General features: G+C 35.8%; 1 protein-coding gene across 1 annotated transcript in view; it reads right to left on the bottom strand.

Annotated features, from left to right (window-relative positions):
• Positions 1–5,962: 5,962 nt before the first annotated feature.
• LOC146536947 (uncharacterized) overlaps positions 5,963–16,930 on the bottom strand; it is a 130,817-nt gene continuing 119,849 nt past the window's right edge. The window contains exons 16-24 of the mRNA XM_085189648.1: positions 12,971–13,245; positions 11,016–11,134; positions 10,467–10,621; positions 9,514–9,859; positions 8,483–8,684; positions 8,102–8,237; positions 7,513–7,639; positions 6,887–7,019; positions 5,963–6,789 (exon numbers count right to left, since the gene is read on the bottom strand). Of these exons, the coding sequence (XP_085045774.1) occupies positions 6,168–6,789; positions 6,887–7,019; positions 7,513–7,639; positions 8,102–8,237; positions 8,483–8,684; positions 9,514–9,859; positions 10,467–10,621; positions 11,016–11,134; positions 12,971–13,245 (2,115 nt within the window). The 3' untranslated portion in view covers positions 5,963–6,167. The remainder of the gene's footprint in view (positions 6,790–6,886; positions 7,020–7,512; positions 7,640–8,101; positions 8,238–8,482; positions 8,685–9,513; positions 9,860–10,466; positions 10,622–11,015; positions 11,135–12,970; positions 13,246–16,930) is intronic.

The following is a 16,930-nucleotide window of genomic DNA, read 5'->3' as shown; positions in this document are numbered from 1 at the left end:
ATTAAAGTACTGATTAAGTTTGTGGTAACGCTCAAGCCAAGCCAAGTGTTGTTGGAAAAAATTCAAGCCTTCTAGTATCGATACTATAATAAAAATAATCAAAGCTAAAGATTTTGGTACAACACGCCATGAAACCGAGCAAGATAGAACTGTTTTTTTGACAAAGTACTATCAAAACTTCAATATCTCAAAATACAATGCTCGCTATTACATTATGTTTGTGAAAAAAAAGATTTTAAAAATATATCTATATATTATTTATTAAACGAAACTAAATTTGTGGTGGAACGCCAGCTAAAGAAGAGCGCGAACTGCGAGTGAACGAACACGAACTGAGCGAGCGAGTTTTGCAAGACCTGTGACGTCACCCGAGTCGGTTACGGCCCGACGGAATCTCGCGTCGCGCGCTTACTTTAAAGGACAATATCTCAAAAACTAATAGACGTATCAAAATAATTCTTTCACATGTATTTTTTGTTTTTACAAGACAATACGATGAGCTAGAATTTAAATTTTGTGATTATTCTCCATTGCAAGCGAATACTCGGAAGAATTAGACGCAAGGATTCGAAGACAATTTCAAAGCCTCCTGGCAGGAAAAGTGTTTCAAAAATGTGTCTCAATCCTGGAGGAGTGAGGATAAAAGAATTGTGGATTTCCTGCTTATTCGTGGTTACTGCCATCGCTATGAACGTCATAACATTTAGCAATGGGCTCCATAGTATTTAGCAATCACGGGATCTCCTGCATGGCCTCTTCGGCAAAGATTCTAGCCAGTCACCTTATCTTAGCCTTAAGAGGGACTCGGGCTATTACTTGACATAAGGTATGTCCAATTATTTAAAGTGCATTTATCCGTAGATTAGAATTTAAAAAAAAAAAAAAAGAAAAAAAAAAAGCTCGGTACTATTTTAATTAGAAATGGTCTCAATTGTACGGGAGGGGGGCAGTTATAAGGAGGCTGCCTCTGAGCGTATCGGAGGCAGTGGCTGATGGTTTGGGCTCCGTAGGCCCTTCCCGGTTTAATCGCGGGAATGCATCTAGCCATCTACCTCCATGCCACCAATAATCCTTTTCCAAGATTATTTGAAGCAGCTAGACCTTGTCAACCGTACATGCATCAAAATTGAGAAGCGTGCGTTGAGTATAAAACTCTAGCTCATTTAATTATACATTAGCAATTCTCAGGTATCGGTGCATACCGGATATCGGTAGTTTGGAGTGAGAACCCGCCGACTGGTAACACAAGCCCAGAACTTAGTACAAGGGTATTGCATGATTGTTAATAACTTTATTTAAATGTATCTGTATCTTTCTGTATACATTGTGTTGAGAAATACGGAGGCTGCCTCTGGGTATATCGGAGATGGGTGTAGATGGTTTGGGGCTCTGAAAACTCTTTTCGACTTAATAACGAGCTTTCTCCATATCATCTCTGGCTTTATCCAATTAGAATTCTGAAGCGGTTCGAGAAAGCAAGGATAGAAAATAGTTCGACTCACGTTCGACAACTGATAAAGCAAACCAATAGGAAATTTTCTAATAGATAACGAAAGGTTTATCAAAAGAATAAAAAGTTTGATATATGGATTGTTAAGTAATGGATAAAAAGAAATAATGTCTCTAAAACTAAATTAAAGTCCACAAGTATTATAAAAAGTCACCGAAGGTTTCTTCGGCTAATTTGGTATTATCCTCGTGCCAGTGAGTGCACATCCCCGTGAGTACCTCGGCAAAAGTATTTAATACCTGACGTTACTATATATTAGAAACTGTGTATACCTATTGTGTATCCCAGTAACCATCAGAATTAAAGCTGATGTAGTGGAAGAAATCTGTAATCCAGCTAGAAAAAAAGTATCCAGCTAGAAAATGCGGAGGCAACACATACGTTAATATTTGGAAGAAGTAAAATTTGCATCTAAATAGAAGGAAATGTTGGTAAGAAGCAGGAGAAAGTGGAAAAGAAAGCAGTTAAATAATTCGGAAGGCAAATCAAGACCAAATTAAAGTCTCCAGTTGGGCCTATCAAGCAGTGAATTGTATTGTATTAGGACCTTTTATTAGTGAAGTAGTCAGATATGAAATGCGAGAATTACAGACGACAACCTTTTATAACTAAGTTGTTGGATACCATAACGTATGATACACAATAATAGTGCAAAAAGACTATCAAGAAGTTTCATTCATTTTTTTTTGTAACTTTGGTTCCAGAGCTGGGAAAAGCTAATGAAAATAATATCTTCATGGAACATGAGGGCTGTGTAAAGGTAGTTGTGCTAATTATTACTGTCAACAGTCTTGTTATATATGTCTGCATATAGACCTTGGCCGATATCCACGTGCGTAACGTAGGTATTCCGCTGCATATTGCTATGAGTTTTGCATAATCTGAACCTGGCTAGCGAGGTATACACGTAGTCACAACTCCAATATGGCGGAGAGCATGTTGGATGTCTACGACATCATTAAGTCCGGGGGAATCGGACGTTTAAATTGAGTACATCTGTATTTAAATGGTATAAATTTTGACACTAAAGTTACTTCTAAAGGCGAATTTCAGAGAGTGAACTATTGTAGTTCTAAAATACAGCTAAGAAGCGATAATTGAAATATTATAAAACTGATACATTTATATGTCAATGTTTAGTAGTATCAATTACTTATAACTTTATTACACTTCGAAGAATGATATAAGCATTAGTCGGCCTAAATTTTGGTTGAAAAACTAATGAGCTTATAAACTCACATTTTCTAACGCGTCGTATGTCAAATCCAGTTTTCTTCAAAACTGTACCTAAGTAGCAGATAGGACATTCATATCATGAATTGTCCGTCGGGTCGCGGTTCTGGTGAGTATTCATTGATGCTTTTATGAAGTTATAATACTCAAAGTGTGTGATGGTGGACTCAAGTCTTAAATTTTACAAAGGTGTTCAAAGGTTTGACCAGTTTAACTCTAAATTGGAAAAATTGGAACATATTATTGGGCCGAGTACATAGTATTTTGTAGAGCATTCTATTAAATGCTCTAGTGTTATTAATATGTTGTACTAATGGCATCAATTACAAGGTAAAAATTAACTCGGGGAACTACATCATCATCATCAGTCTGTCCTCGTCCACTGCTGGACGTGGGCTTCTTCAATGGCGCGCCGCTGGGCTCGATCTTCGCATCCGGCCGTTGCCGCCACTTTGCGGACATCGTCACCCCATCTAGCGGGAAGACGTCCTTCATTACGCTTGCCAAGGCGTGGTGTCCACTCTAGAACGCGTCTCTACTTACTATAAATTTATTATAGTTGTTGTTGGAAAGGAAGGAAGGAAGGAAGTATGGAGTTGGTTGCCGGTTCTATCTAGGACCTGCTGTCTGAGCCGGAGATAATTTTCAATAGACCGGACGACATTTTCATGGGCATTTCGATCCTGCTCGTACTTCTAATATCATATTTCGTTTAGAAATATTTCGGTGTTACAGGTGAGACCTGTTGAAAATTACGCTCTAAAGACGGTGGTGTCATCCTAAGAAAAAAGTTTTTCTAGGTTCTACATTAAGAAACTAGATAGACCACCGGAAACAGGCTACAAAAGGTAACAATTTTGTGTAATTTAGAGGGGAGGCTACGCAAGGGCTTCATGAATAATAATCGATACTTATATAAACAGGTTAGTAAATTATCAAAAGAAGTGAGCACGTCTAGCTTTATTATTTAGACGGTTATGAGAGCTTCCTCTCCTACTCATGCTTATCAGCGAGTTGCGAAACATCTTCTAAAATTTGTTTGAATGCAGATTATAAGTAAATCTAATAATTGAAGTTAGATTATAATTTAGGCTCGCTTCCGGCAGAGCGATTATTAATTGAATTAAAAAATTAAGCAATTTACAATTCTTTGTTTGCTTATAAATAAAACAATGTTACTCATGTTTTTTGTGGTTTTACAGATCAATTTATCTGAATGTATCAGAATCAATTTATACAATCATTCTGATTTAGATCACATAGCGTCGTGCGTGGTCACCAGGAGTTATAAACACGTCTCTCACAGATGCTGTGCATCGTCACATCCCAAATAATAGTACAAGTTTTACATAACAATAAAACTTGTATTATTGTGGAGAGACGATGCACAGCATTATTTTAAGGCTCCTGGTGAGAGTCTGCTATGAGGTAAAAAGCGTAGTGTCGCCTTTTATACGTTCCGGCGCCCTACCACCTGAGACCACGTGACTTCCGGCGATCGCTGATTGGTCGAAAACAGCAACCGGAAGTGAACATCATTGGATAATCAAAGGGAAGTATACAGCGCCCTCTCACAGATGCTGTGCATCGTCTCTCCACAATAATACAAGTTTTATTGTTATGTAAAACTTGTACTATTTTATTTACATTTAACATCGATTTTAACATCGGTTTGGACAAATTTAATACTATTATTAATTAAAAGTTTTGTTAGTAAAATTAAAATTAATCGTATACTGAAAGGTTAACAATAAAAAAATACTACTTATTATTTATGAATACAGCGTTGGTAACTTTTATAATACTTTTGTCATAATTATGTTATTAACATTTAAAATAAAAAAAAAATACACTTGTCACGAATATTGTTTCTTAATTCTAATATGTAGTAGGTATTTGTTATATCTTTATATTTAAGATTTTTCAATAACAAATTTAAATTAATTACAGTAGTAACATTATTCCAACACAATAGTTTTCACAACAACAATATTCGTCACAAGCTTAATAATATATGAATATATTCTCAATTTTTTCGTTTTAAAATGTAAAACTAAATTATTTTGTACTCTAATACTGTTTATTCTTAGTTATACTTAACGTGACCATTCTTTGTTTGGCTTAATTTTCTCCTTTTTAATTTGCTATTTTTATTAAATATTTTGAATGCTTTGGCTTTTTCCAATTGCGGCCAAACGTGATTCGACCGACCAAATTTACGTGCCATTTCAAAAACGGGACGCCTGGTCACGTTATTTAAACTCGTATTATAAAGAAAATATATCACACTTAATAACAGATATAATAAAAATATTTATTCTTCATAGATTCTGTATATGTAATTAAATTTGAACTAAAATATCATAGCGGTCTACTATTGCATGTAAATACAATTTGACTAGCATTTGAAAAAGTTAAAATGAAATGAATTAAAAAGGTTAATAATTAAAAAAAGATATTTAAAATTTAATTATAGAAAGAAAAAGATACTAAAACATGAGACAAAGCCTTTGTAGAAATAAGGTGATTGTTTTTTTTCTAGAATAAAGTAATACTTAAGAAATAATACTTAAAATTATTTAGTTTTCTTTTAAAAAATCTTTCTTAAAAGTAAATTATTTACAAATTACTATTATTTAATAAAATTTACAAGGATTTTGAAATTCACTTACCTACTTATACATTGAAATGACGACTTAAAAATAAATATTCGAATTTTCTATATAGAGAGCTCTTAAACTGTCTTGACTTTTTTTATGTGTATTAGTTGTTTTATATGGTACGGTTTCTTTTTATTTTGCTGACTGAAGGAGAGACCTAGTGTCAGAACATTCTGTCAAGATTCTTTAGAACGGAATTCGAATCTGCAACAATGGCGCTATACCTAAATAAAAATGTGTAAATACAACGACAGAAATTCTGTTATCGATTAGTTTTTTTAATTATTATTTCGCACCAAAAATATTTTTTTAAATGAATTATTATTAAATAGTTTAGTTTATTTTATAAATAAATTATTTAGAAACGTCTTTATAATATATCACACGTAGCAGATTAACTATCCTTTTAGCTTACTCTGTAGGCTGTATATAAACTTAAATTATAATGAATAATAAAGTTAAGTTAATGTTATTCTATTACTATAAGTTAACGAGAAAATTAAAGTAACTTAAAATTGAAAATTAATCTTAATTCAAAATTGAGCACCACAAGCTCTATAGACAAAACTTAAGTATTTTTTTTCTGTAAATATAAAAAAAAACTAAATTGTCATATATACCACGCATCGATAAATCTGCATTTTCTTTATATACACGAATAAGAAATTTACAATTTATATCACTATATAAAAATAATATGTACACAAACGCACCCCTGTTACCATTTTCTATTAAATTATCTATCTATTATCCTAGATTTTAGCCTAAGTCGGGGCTTCCTCTATTTGACTTAAGTTCGTACTTTTATCCTGAGTCCTGTTTAGAAGGAAATCCAGGTCATCAGATATTTTGTTCAGCATTCGGTCTGTGTCCGGAGAGTCGTAGGCTTTGTTCCACTCTCTGTTGACTTCTTCTATGTCTGACTTGGACTTGTCCATCACATCCATTGATGGTAAGGAAGTGCTCGACGAAAAATCTTTTTTAGTTTTTTTTAAACAGCTTTTTATTGGCGGTGATGTTATTTTTGAAACGTCTGGATTTGATTGTACGCATATTGTACAAGCTTCTTTTGACGTGTCGATTGTTCTGTCGAAGGGCTCGAAGTCTACTGAGCACGTTAGTAATGGTGTTTCGACTGGTGGGGTCCTTAAGACCCCAAGTTCTAAGCACACCCGGGCCGTGTATTCGGGTTGAGGGTCGTGAGGTTTTAAGGAATTTAAGGGGATGTGTGGTTTTTGGGGGTTTCGGGGGGTCTGCGGTATGAGATCACATATCGCGTGAGTGGTGGTCACGTGGTGTCCGTCGTATCGTAATGGACTTAGTAGTGAGTCCTTGTATTCGATACATCTGACGATATCTGCTCGACTGTCTGGTGTTGACTGTCTTCTGTATGGAGAAAAAATTAAATCTGGTAAGTTAGTTTAAACGATTTAGACGAATAATTATTAAAAATAACTTTGTTTCATACTATATGATGATGTACCTGTGCATTCTAGCAGGACTTTCAAGTCCAGGCGCCCTCCAATATGAGGCGATCGGAGATACTGGAGATGAAGTCGACTCAATTATTCCAGCACCTCCTCTACTTTCCACCTCTCCGCCTTGTTTTATATACACTGTGTTGAAACGAGACATTTTTTAATTATTTAATTTTTTTTCAGCTTCACGCTACGCTATATCCTGCAAACAGTAGGATAAGCAGAGGGAAACTAGTGTTAAGACACTCCCGTTTCCCATTTACCGCCAAATTTTGGAGGTATTGTTGATTATCGCAACTCAACGCCGCCCTTAGCCTGGACATCAGAGCAAGAAACAGAAATATAAATTTAAATAAATATTGCATTTCCTCGAGTGGGGATCGAACCCACATCCAGTCGTGTTTCAGTGACACTGTGCCCTTGCGCTACGAATGATTTAATGAAAATAGAAAAAATACAGTCGAATTGATAACCTCCTTTTCTTACAGAAGTCGGTTAAAAAAAATATGGACTTGTTTGTGAACTTTGATCTTTTAAAATGATTATGAAACTTTCGTATTTATAAGGGAGGCTTAAATAGGTACTATATAAATTAAAAATAAATATGAAATTAGTAGTTTATTTAACTTACAGCTAAGAGAAGTATCCCCAGCAGGAGACTCTTGCCAGTCTCTACTCGACGGTAGTGAGAGGAGTCTCCGCGCTGATTGGAGACAATGCTCGTCTCTTATCACGTAGCACACCAGCATTGTTATGCCCTGGATTATTGTTATAAGAATATTTAGTTATAGGTACTTACTATAAAGTCTTATATAATATTAATAATTGTTGAAATTTCTCTATGAAATCTAAATATTTATTATTTACTTAAATAAGATTGTTAGTAGATATTATAGTGTCCTAATAATAGTAAATGTTGAATTTCGTCGTCGTCGTGGGGAACGGAGTGTCTTAACCCTTTGCCTGCTCTGCTGTGTAGGGGAAACAGCGTGAAACTGATTTAATTGAATTTATTTACTTGTCAAGTAAGCAATGTCGAAAAGTGCAGAAAAATTAAGTTTCGGGCGGCTACCACTTGTCGTCCGTAGTATATGACTATAAATTTCAGCAGAGCTGTCATCCGAACTGGAAGTAGCTTCCTGTAGGATTGACGCTACTGTCGATTTAAAAGTGTTTGTAATGGTATGTAATTGTATAGAGTGTATGTATATGTAACTGACGTTGACGAGCGCAGCGGCGGACAGCGCGAGCACGTGGGCGAGTGCACGCGGCCCCGGCTGCGCCCACCACACGCCCGCCGCCTGCGCCGCGCTCGTGGACGCCAGCGCCGCCAGCGTGTGCCGCACCACGCGCGCCCTGCAACCACACACTGTGTCATATCTGACTGACTGACTGATTCCCACTCAGCCGGATAAATCGTTTACATTTTATTACTCTGGTGATAAGACCAAGCGCGGTGTCGAACTCCTCTCAACACATAATGTAAAAAGTAAACGGAAAATGGGAACTTAACTTAACACTAGACTACTAACTAAAAAAATACTTACAAGAACTTTCACTTAATTTGTAGCATCACACTGTACTGTTCAAAAAATACTTACCTATCCCTCAGAAACGTCCGCCTTTCAGCGGGCACTTTATGCGTGATACTGCGTAACCGCATCGCGGCGCACAACGCCAGCGCGAGGCAGAGCAGCGCGAGCGCCCCGCAGCTCACCGCGCACACGGCCTGCGCGGCGGCCCCCAGCTGCAGCGGCGCTCCGCCCCACAGGCGCGCTGTCAGACCGGCCAGTGTACATACACCTGTATAAAAATATTGTATACAATTGTAAAATTCAATTTCGTTTGTCTTATAAGACTATCATCTATAAATTACGATTTTTATATATTTTTTAACTTCTTTCCCGTTATTGTCACACCTCAGTGAGACATTTGTGTACTTGATGTTATTTCATATATTTTGCAATTTTGCAGCTAGAAAATATAAAAATTAAACAATACTTCCAAAATTATATTGTAGATATAATGTGTATTCTTTGTCAAACTTATTATTATTAACATGGACCATAAACACGGACTGATGAAAATTAATGCCCCCATGCGTCGTTATAGGTCAACTAGCGGACGCGCGCAGCTTTGCTTGCGTAATTAGGAGTGAATTCTAATAAACCACGAAACATGTGTTCAATGAAATATTTTTAAGAGTCTAAATTTCAAATTTTATAAAAAACGGTGGCGATTTAAAGATTTTTCCATACAAACTTTCAACCCCTTATTTGCACCCTTAGGGGGTGAATTCTAGAAAACCATGAAACACGTGTTCAATTAAATATTTTTAAGAGTCTAAATTATAAATTTTATAAAAATCGGTGCCGATTTAAAATTTTTTCCATACAAACTTTCAACCCTTATTTCACTCCTCTAGGGTTAAATTTTTTCAAAATCCCTTCTTAGTGGATGTCCAGATTACGAAAGTAAACATCTGTCCAAATTCCACGTTTCTACGCACAGCGGTTACGGCTCTGCGTGCGTCTTACCTCAGTCAGTGAGGACAAGTCCTTTTATATATATAGATAAGGTCGTAATTTACTGAATAGGATTGATTATTAACATCGAACGGTAACCAGCTAACCAGCAAGCAAGGCGACAGACGGCGCTCGCTGGCGCCGCCCAGCCAGCTCGGCCTGCAGCAGCAGGGGCTGTGCGCACAGTGCGGCGCCGCCCGCGCACCAGCACGCCGCGCACAGCCAGCCCAGCGCACCAGGGCAGGCCTCCTCCTGGCGCGTGTCGCACTCGAGCAGCGCCAGCACGGCGGCGGAGTGCGCGCCTGCGGTGGCCGCCTTGAGCAGCACGGGCAGGCGCGCGGCGCGGCGCGGCACCAGGCTCAGCAGCTGCAGCGCGGCCGCCGCCAGACACATGGCGCCGCCCACGCCCACCGTTATCTTGACCACGCCGCGGAGATCTTTTTCCGCTTCTGTCTGTGTTTTCGGGGAAACATTATTTTCTAAGAAATTATTACTTATTCGCTTAGAAAACATTATTATTTATTCTTATTGTCTATAAAAATCATGATATAATTAGTTCTATCATCTATAAGTAAAGATATAAAATTATGTCGAGTGGTAGGGCCTAACTAAGCTAATATATATATTTTAAATTTATTATTCATCCGAATAGACATTACGCACAATCATCCCAGAATATACGACGTCTATACGCAACATAAGTAGGTTCTAGGATGGCCACTTCACCCGCCCTGGCCATAGCATTCCACAAATTTCGACACTTTCAACACAAGTGTATACTTATGTATAATACAAATACACAATCAACAAAACAAAATCAACTATACGCTGTATCCCACACACAGAAGGGTAGACAGAAGGAACCTAGTGTTAAAACATTCCATTCCTCATTTTCCGCCAAATTCAGGAAACGTGTCACTGACCACTCAAGGCCAAAATCAACACAGCGCTTTGCCTCGATACCAGAGGGAGGAAATGAAAATATAAATTTAAATAAATATTTTCATTTTCTCAACCAGTCTCGTTTACAGTCACATATATTATAGAAATATAAACTCACAAGTGTAGATCTAGCTATAGTAAACAGCGCGTAAGTGCCAAGTCCTCTACACCGACACGCGACATGCGTGGGCTCCGGGACGCGCACCTCGCACGCCTTGGTCACCCACAGCCGAGGTTCACTGGGGGTTCGGAGACCACAGGCTAATTTAGAACCTAAGAGAAGAAAATTAGTTGCAATTATTATTTAATTGTGATTGAATAATAAATTAATATTATGGTAATGTTGTTATATGAAGAACTTTTGTTCATTTTCTCTCTTTGGCGTAAATTAAAAAACGTAAATCAAAAGAAATATATTATTTGGAAGAACCAAATAATTTCAATGTTATGATGTAGCATATTGCCCATATAAATATTTCCACAATTTTTTTTTACGTAACATTAAAGTTGTGAAGAAATGCCTAAGCATTTATTTCATTTTCTAAAACAACTAAACAATAATGTCGATGCTTATTGGTAGATCCTGTTTTTCTATAAGTATTTTAGTATATAATAATATATAATAAAACAAATAACCTATATAATTATAATAATGTTAATATATTACCTATAGCAGTATAATTTCTGGAATGCACAAACAGCAAGGTGACAGTATGAGCGTCGTCCCTACTCGCTGATATCTGTACTTGAGCTGACGCCAACTGGAACTCCACCTCGCGACCGCTCCTGGAAACCGACGTGCTGTACGCCCACGGTATAGTGGGTGTTAAATAAACAAAAAGAAACAAATTATAATAAATGATATGTTAATGACTGTGGAATTGGAATTGGAATGGAATTATGTAAAAAACATAGAAGAAATAAATTTAAAACAAATTATAAAAATTATAAAAATATATCACAAATTTATCGGTATTAAGATGAAAAAAAAAGTAAAAAAAAAATTTTAAGTTAAACGGTTTTATATTGCAGATAAATGTACTAAAAGCTAAAAAATAATTTCATAGAAATTATGATTACTAAAATAAAATCGTGGGGCACGTCCAATATCTACAATTGAAAGACATAGCGTGAGACTTCACCCACCTAGTGGTAAGTAGCAAGTGTCCCCACGATTTTATTTTAGTAATCATAATTTCTATGAAATTATTTTTTAGCTTTTAGTACATTTATCTGCAATATAAAACCGTTTAACTTAAAATTTTTTTTTTACTTTTTTATTTTTAAGTTTTTAGTTTTTATTTCTCATGCTATTCAATTCGTTGAAATGAGGCTCGATGTCTCATTATTGCAAGGTTAATGGAGAATGTTACGAACGACCCCCCCAGAGGTCCAATAGAGGGACAAGGCTATGTACAACAAGATGTGCCTGAATCTTGAGGGGAAAACGCTAACGACATATCATTTTTATCCACCTAGTGCCATACAGTTCTCGGCGCGCTTTTACCTTTTACCTTGGGTGGTACCCCTAGCGACGTATCATTTTTAGGCACCCTATAGCCACACAGTCCTCGACAGGATACCAGATCTTGACTTAGGTGGGAGATTCATATTGTAATTGTGTATAGTATACTGTATTATACTTACCAAGCCCTTTATTTTGATACCCATATTGATGGGATTGAAAACTACATTATCCGCCATTTTGTAGCAGTGGCCATCTTTGATTTTGATTTTGTATAGTGCACTGAATTCTACTTGACAAGCCCTTTCATTTGATACCCATATTGATGGGATCGAAAAAACTAACTTGTCCGCCATCTTGTAGCGGCGGCCATCTTGGATTTTGATTTTGTATAGTCCACTGAATTCTGCTTGACAAGCCCTTTCATTTGATACCCGTATTGATAGGATTGAAAAAAACTAACTTGTCCGCCATCTTATAGTGGCGGCCATCTTGGATTTTGATTTTGTATAGTCCACTGAATTCTACTTGACAAGCCCTTTCATTTGATATCCATATTGATGGGATTGAAAAAAACTAAGTTGTCCGCCATCTTGTAGCGGCGGCCATCTTAGATTCACAATAATATTGAATATGGATAATTGTATTGTCACCAGAATCAAAGGCGTATACCAAATTTCAGATCAATCGGTTAACGGGAAGAGGGTTAAATTTCAATTACTAAATTTGACCCAAACAAACAAACGGGGTGAGCTAAATAAAACCGTTTAATAATAAAAGCGCTAAATTAGTATTAGGCTTTTTAAATAACTATCGCAAATTTGGTCAATATAGTACGTTTTATCGTACGAAAGGATTTTTTCTTTTTACTATAAGATTTTCAACATCACTCAGCTTTCGGATTTTTTGCAATTTAAAAAGGGAACCTGCTAGGTTCCCTTCCTGAGCTTTTTTTCTAATTCACTGACAACTAACAAAAAGGCATAACCCTATCAATTACATTTTCAGTAAATTGGCTACATAAAAAATGTAACAAAAATAAACCAAATACTTTTTTCACATTCTTAGAAGTCATACACAGTTCAAAGAGGTGAGGTTTAAAATCATGCAACGTTAAAATTTTATACTCTTTCTATAAAAAAAACGAAAAAACATACTTAAATTCAATGGATCTCCTCAAAGAAGGTAAGCGAGCTGCCAAATCGTGGTACTGAACGGCTACCACCGAAGCGTTCCCAGTCTTAGGCACCAGTTCCACTCCAGTGGAAGTCAGGAGCCATTCATCAGATCCAGGACTTGGAGTAAAGGTGAAGTGAGCCGCACTGTCTTCTCGGACTTGTTTGGATTTAACAGTGAACTCTTGGTACTGGTGGTCTAGACTGTCCTTCATCGCCGCCGTGTCTACTATTGCGTTTTGTAACTCGTATATTTTCTGAAATTACTATTTTCATTTAATTGCTACTGAGGCCAGACCTGGCCCAGGGACACAATGAAATATTTTAATTTTTTCGTTGGTGCCAAGGCAAAGCGCGGTGTTGATGGTGATTGGTGTGTTCCGCCACTCAACACGTAATGCCTCCAGAATTGAGTGGTTCTCGTATATTCCAAATACAATAAAAGAAAAGTACAGTTTAAGGATTTTAGTGGCCATTTGCCATTACTTTTTTCTATTCTGCTAAATAAATTGAAGCTATATGATAGGTAGGGGGAACTTAGTGTTAAGACACTCTGTTCCCCTTTTTCCGCCGAAGACTGAAGGTATTTCGTGTTGAGTTAAATCTATTTAAATATTTAATTTAAATCTGTCATGAGCCTAGTACTTAAACAACGTCCAAACAAATCCAAAACCAAATATAACCATACAAATATATGTCTACATACATTATACGACATATCAAGCAAGTTATCCAACAAAGGTATCCTCAAGAGCGCTCAGATCAACGACATTGTCACATACGAGGCTCTCAGTGGGAATATTAAACCGTCGGTTATCTACAAACATTTGTTAATCAACAACTCTGGGACCTGTATGGCCCTTAATGAAGCCCTTATTGGGTTTAGTGTTGATGTTTTAATTGTTGTTTATGCTGGATGTATTGTTTTTAGATTATTAATTAATTAATGGCAGGCTAAACGCGGTGTTGAGTTCTGTCACATAATGCCTAAAGGATTGAGCAGATAATGAGGAACGGAGTGTGTTGACACTAGGTTCACTCTGCCTTCTGTGATGTGTGCGGGATATAGTGTGAAGCTGATTTTTCATTTTTTGATGGTGGAAAAATATTCAACGTCTATATAAATGTGAAAAGAACAATTTTAAAGATGTCGAATATTTTTTCTTAGTAGTTTTCCAATTAAATTCATGGGAATTTCATGGAAAACGAAGTGAATATTTATTAGTTTACAGCATTTTAGAACAGTTACATATATCTGTTGCAAAATTTACGTTCAAAAATAGTATTTAGGGGTGTAGAAAAATATAGTATGATATTCTTGGTATTCTATTGAGAAATATATGTGAAACCTTTTCTATTTTTCATCGTTATATCCCATATAGAAATTGATAGAATCTTATGTCAAGACACTCCTTTATGATTTTCCGCCAGAATTCATGGCATTGTGTGTTGTACGGCGGAACTCTGCACCGTGTAAATAGAAAACAATTAATCCTCTTAGTGAAGACCGGACTCACAACTATCGCGTTTATCATTAGATGCTGATTGTTTCTAACAATGTACCTACGTAAAATATCTTTTTTTATCATTTTAATGACTTTAAAGAGGTGAGAATTTCAACACCCCCCCCCCCCCCCCCCAGTTTAATAAAAAAAAAAATACTCGTATATTTTATCCCAGACATATAAGCGGAAGAAATTGTTCAGTTTTCAACAAAGCGTTCATCATTATATATCGAGCTTCGTTCATCCGTTACGAGTCATTGAATCATTTAAAATTTATTCTGTTGCTTTACTTGTTATCTGTACTTATAATAAAACTGTAACTCATTGCTATACACACATATACATGGAATATACTTATGTATGAGAAAAAATATTATTGGAAGCATTTATGAATTTAATACAACTAAAAATAATTATTTTTATTTTTTTTCTGTTGTTCGATTTGTCTGTGTGTTTGTGCATGTTAATCTCAAAAGTTATTGTCGATTTAATGCAGTTTTAATGCAGATATTGTCTATAAGATTTTATTAGATCGCGAAAGCAATTCAGATGAGAAAATAAATAACTTTATAGTACACGCAGACGAAGCCGCTAGCGCGTCGCTAGTTATTATTACCTACAAATACAATGTTACGAATACAAAGATACAACCTCGCGTTTACAGTCTTTCCTCGAGTGGGAATCAAATAAACAACGGCACTGGATTAGTCTCACATTCTAATTATAATAAAATTATTTCACAAATATTTCCAGAACCATAACAGATAGAATTAATCTTCGATAAATTCATCATCAAACTCTAGTCTAATAAATCAAATTAGAGTATTAGAAGCAAGATAACCAGAGCTAAACTAACAACCAATACCATTAAATCAAACCCACGCAACTTAACTCCGCGTATTTAAACTTCTTATGTCAATTTATATTGTCCTAAGTAATCACACGGTACATTTGCGTTTGATGGAGTATTGAGAGCCCGTTCAATGGTTGTTAATATTGAATATAACACTCGAATATTACAATTGAAGTTGATTAATTGCTTTGTGTGTTTGTCTCTCACAATGGGCTTAACTACACAACTATTATTAATATGTTATATTACATATTACATGTTACGTACGATTGGCTGTTTGTTTGTCAATATTTAGCTAGTTCCTAATGTTTAAGGCTTCTGTTTACCTTATAATGAAATTTTATACTCTAGGTTAATTTCTAAATGCCTCCAAAATTCGGCAGAAAATGGGGAACGGAGTGTCTTAAACACTAAGTTCCCTCTGCCGCCTCTGCGTGAAGCTAGCTGATTTTTAATTTTTAATTTCTATGTAAATAATTTAGTTTTTCATGCGTTTGATTTGTCGTTTATTAAAACACTAGGGTAAAAAAGTATTGGAATTCTAATAGTTGTAATTGAGATCGAGCTATGTCAAAATTCTAATATGCATGTTAGAATTTAAATAGATTGAGGCTCAGGTTCAAATACCGCTACGTTGAAATCTATATGTTTTATTATATATATATATATACATATACTAGTGGACCCGAACGCGGCTACGCCCGCTGAAACTATACGAATATTTATTAAATATATTTATGAAATTATTTTCAGTTTTCAATAGAGAGATGCGTTAAGCAAGCTCATTTTGGGTGACGTTTTATAACAACAAACTTTTCAAATCGTTGCTTAGCAACGCGACGGTTGTTGATAACATGGCGGAATAAATTGCATGTCAAATTAATAAGTATTTTAATATATTAATATATATCAACAATATTACAAATATAAGAAAAAAAAAGTATCCTATGTTCATCCCGAGACCCTCAAGTATCTCTATATGAGTATTTTATCACAATTAAATTAGCGGTTTGGCCCTGATTGCGTAAAAGACAGACAGACAGACAGACAGACAGACAGACAGAGTTACTTTCGAATTTATAATATAGGAGTCAACCTAGTCTAGCATTGTTGTAACAAATGGTTTAAATAAAAGATAATAAATATAAAACAAGAGCTCGACGGCATGTGGGCCTATGGTAGATTTATGACTCCGAGAGAAAGTTCTATAAAAGCATTACGAGAACCCTGCTGCACATGTTGGGGCACATGAACATTTGGATGTCGATGACAATAGGCTCGCTGATTTCCGACTTCCAGGGAATTTCATATAATAACTCCATGAGAAACAAAGCATCGTGGGAAACGAGCCAAAGGGGTGGGGACACCCGAATTTGTATTAAAGCCGACCAACCTTAGGGATAAGGCGATTCCACTACCAGCACTCTTATAGTTAAGAACTAGTTTTAATAATAATTGTATTTTATTTTAATAAAATAGTTTTAATATACAAAGTTTAAGATATTTTTACTTAGGTATGGATATATATTTAACTCTTGTTATTATTAAAAAAACCATATAAAATCATATTTATAAATGACAATT

The sequence above is a fragment of the Heliconius melpomene genome, chromosome 8 (assembly GCF_056956725.1).
Source record: "Heliconius melpomene rosina isolate 202511_hmr_F chromosome 8, ASM5695672v1, whole genome shotgun sequence".
NCBI lineage: Eukaryota > Metazoa > Arthropoda > Insecta > Lepidoptera > Nymphalidae > Heliconius > Heliconius melpomene.
The sequence above is the reverse complement of the archived record's forward strand: the minus strand, read 5'-3'. Positions and strand labels throughout refer to the sequence as shown.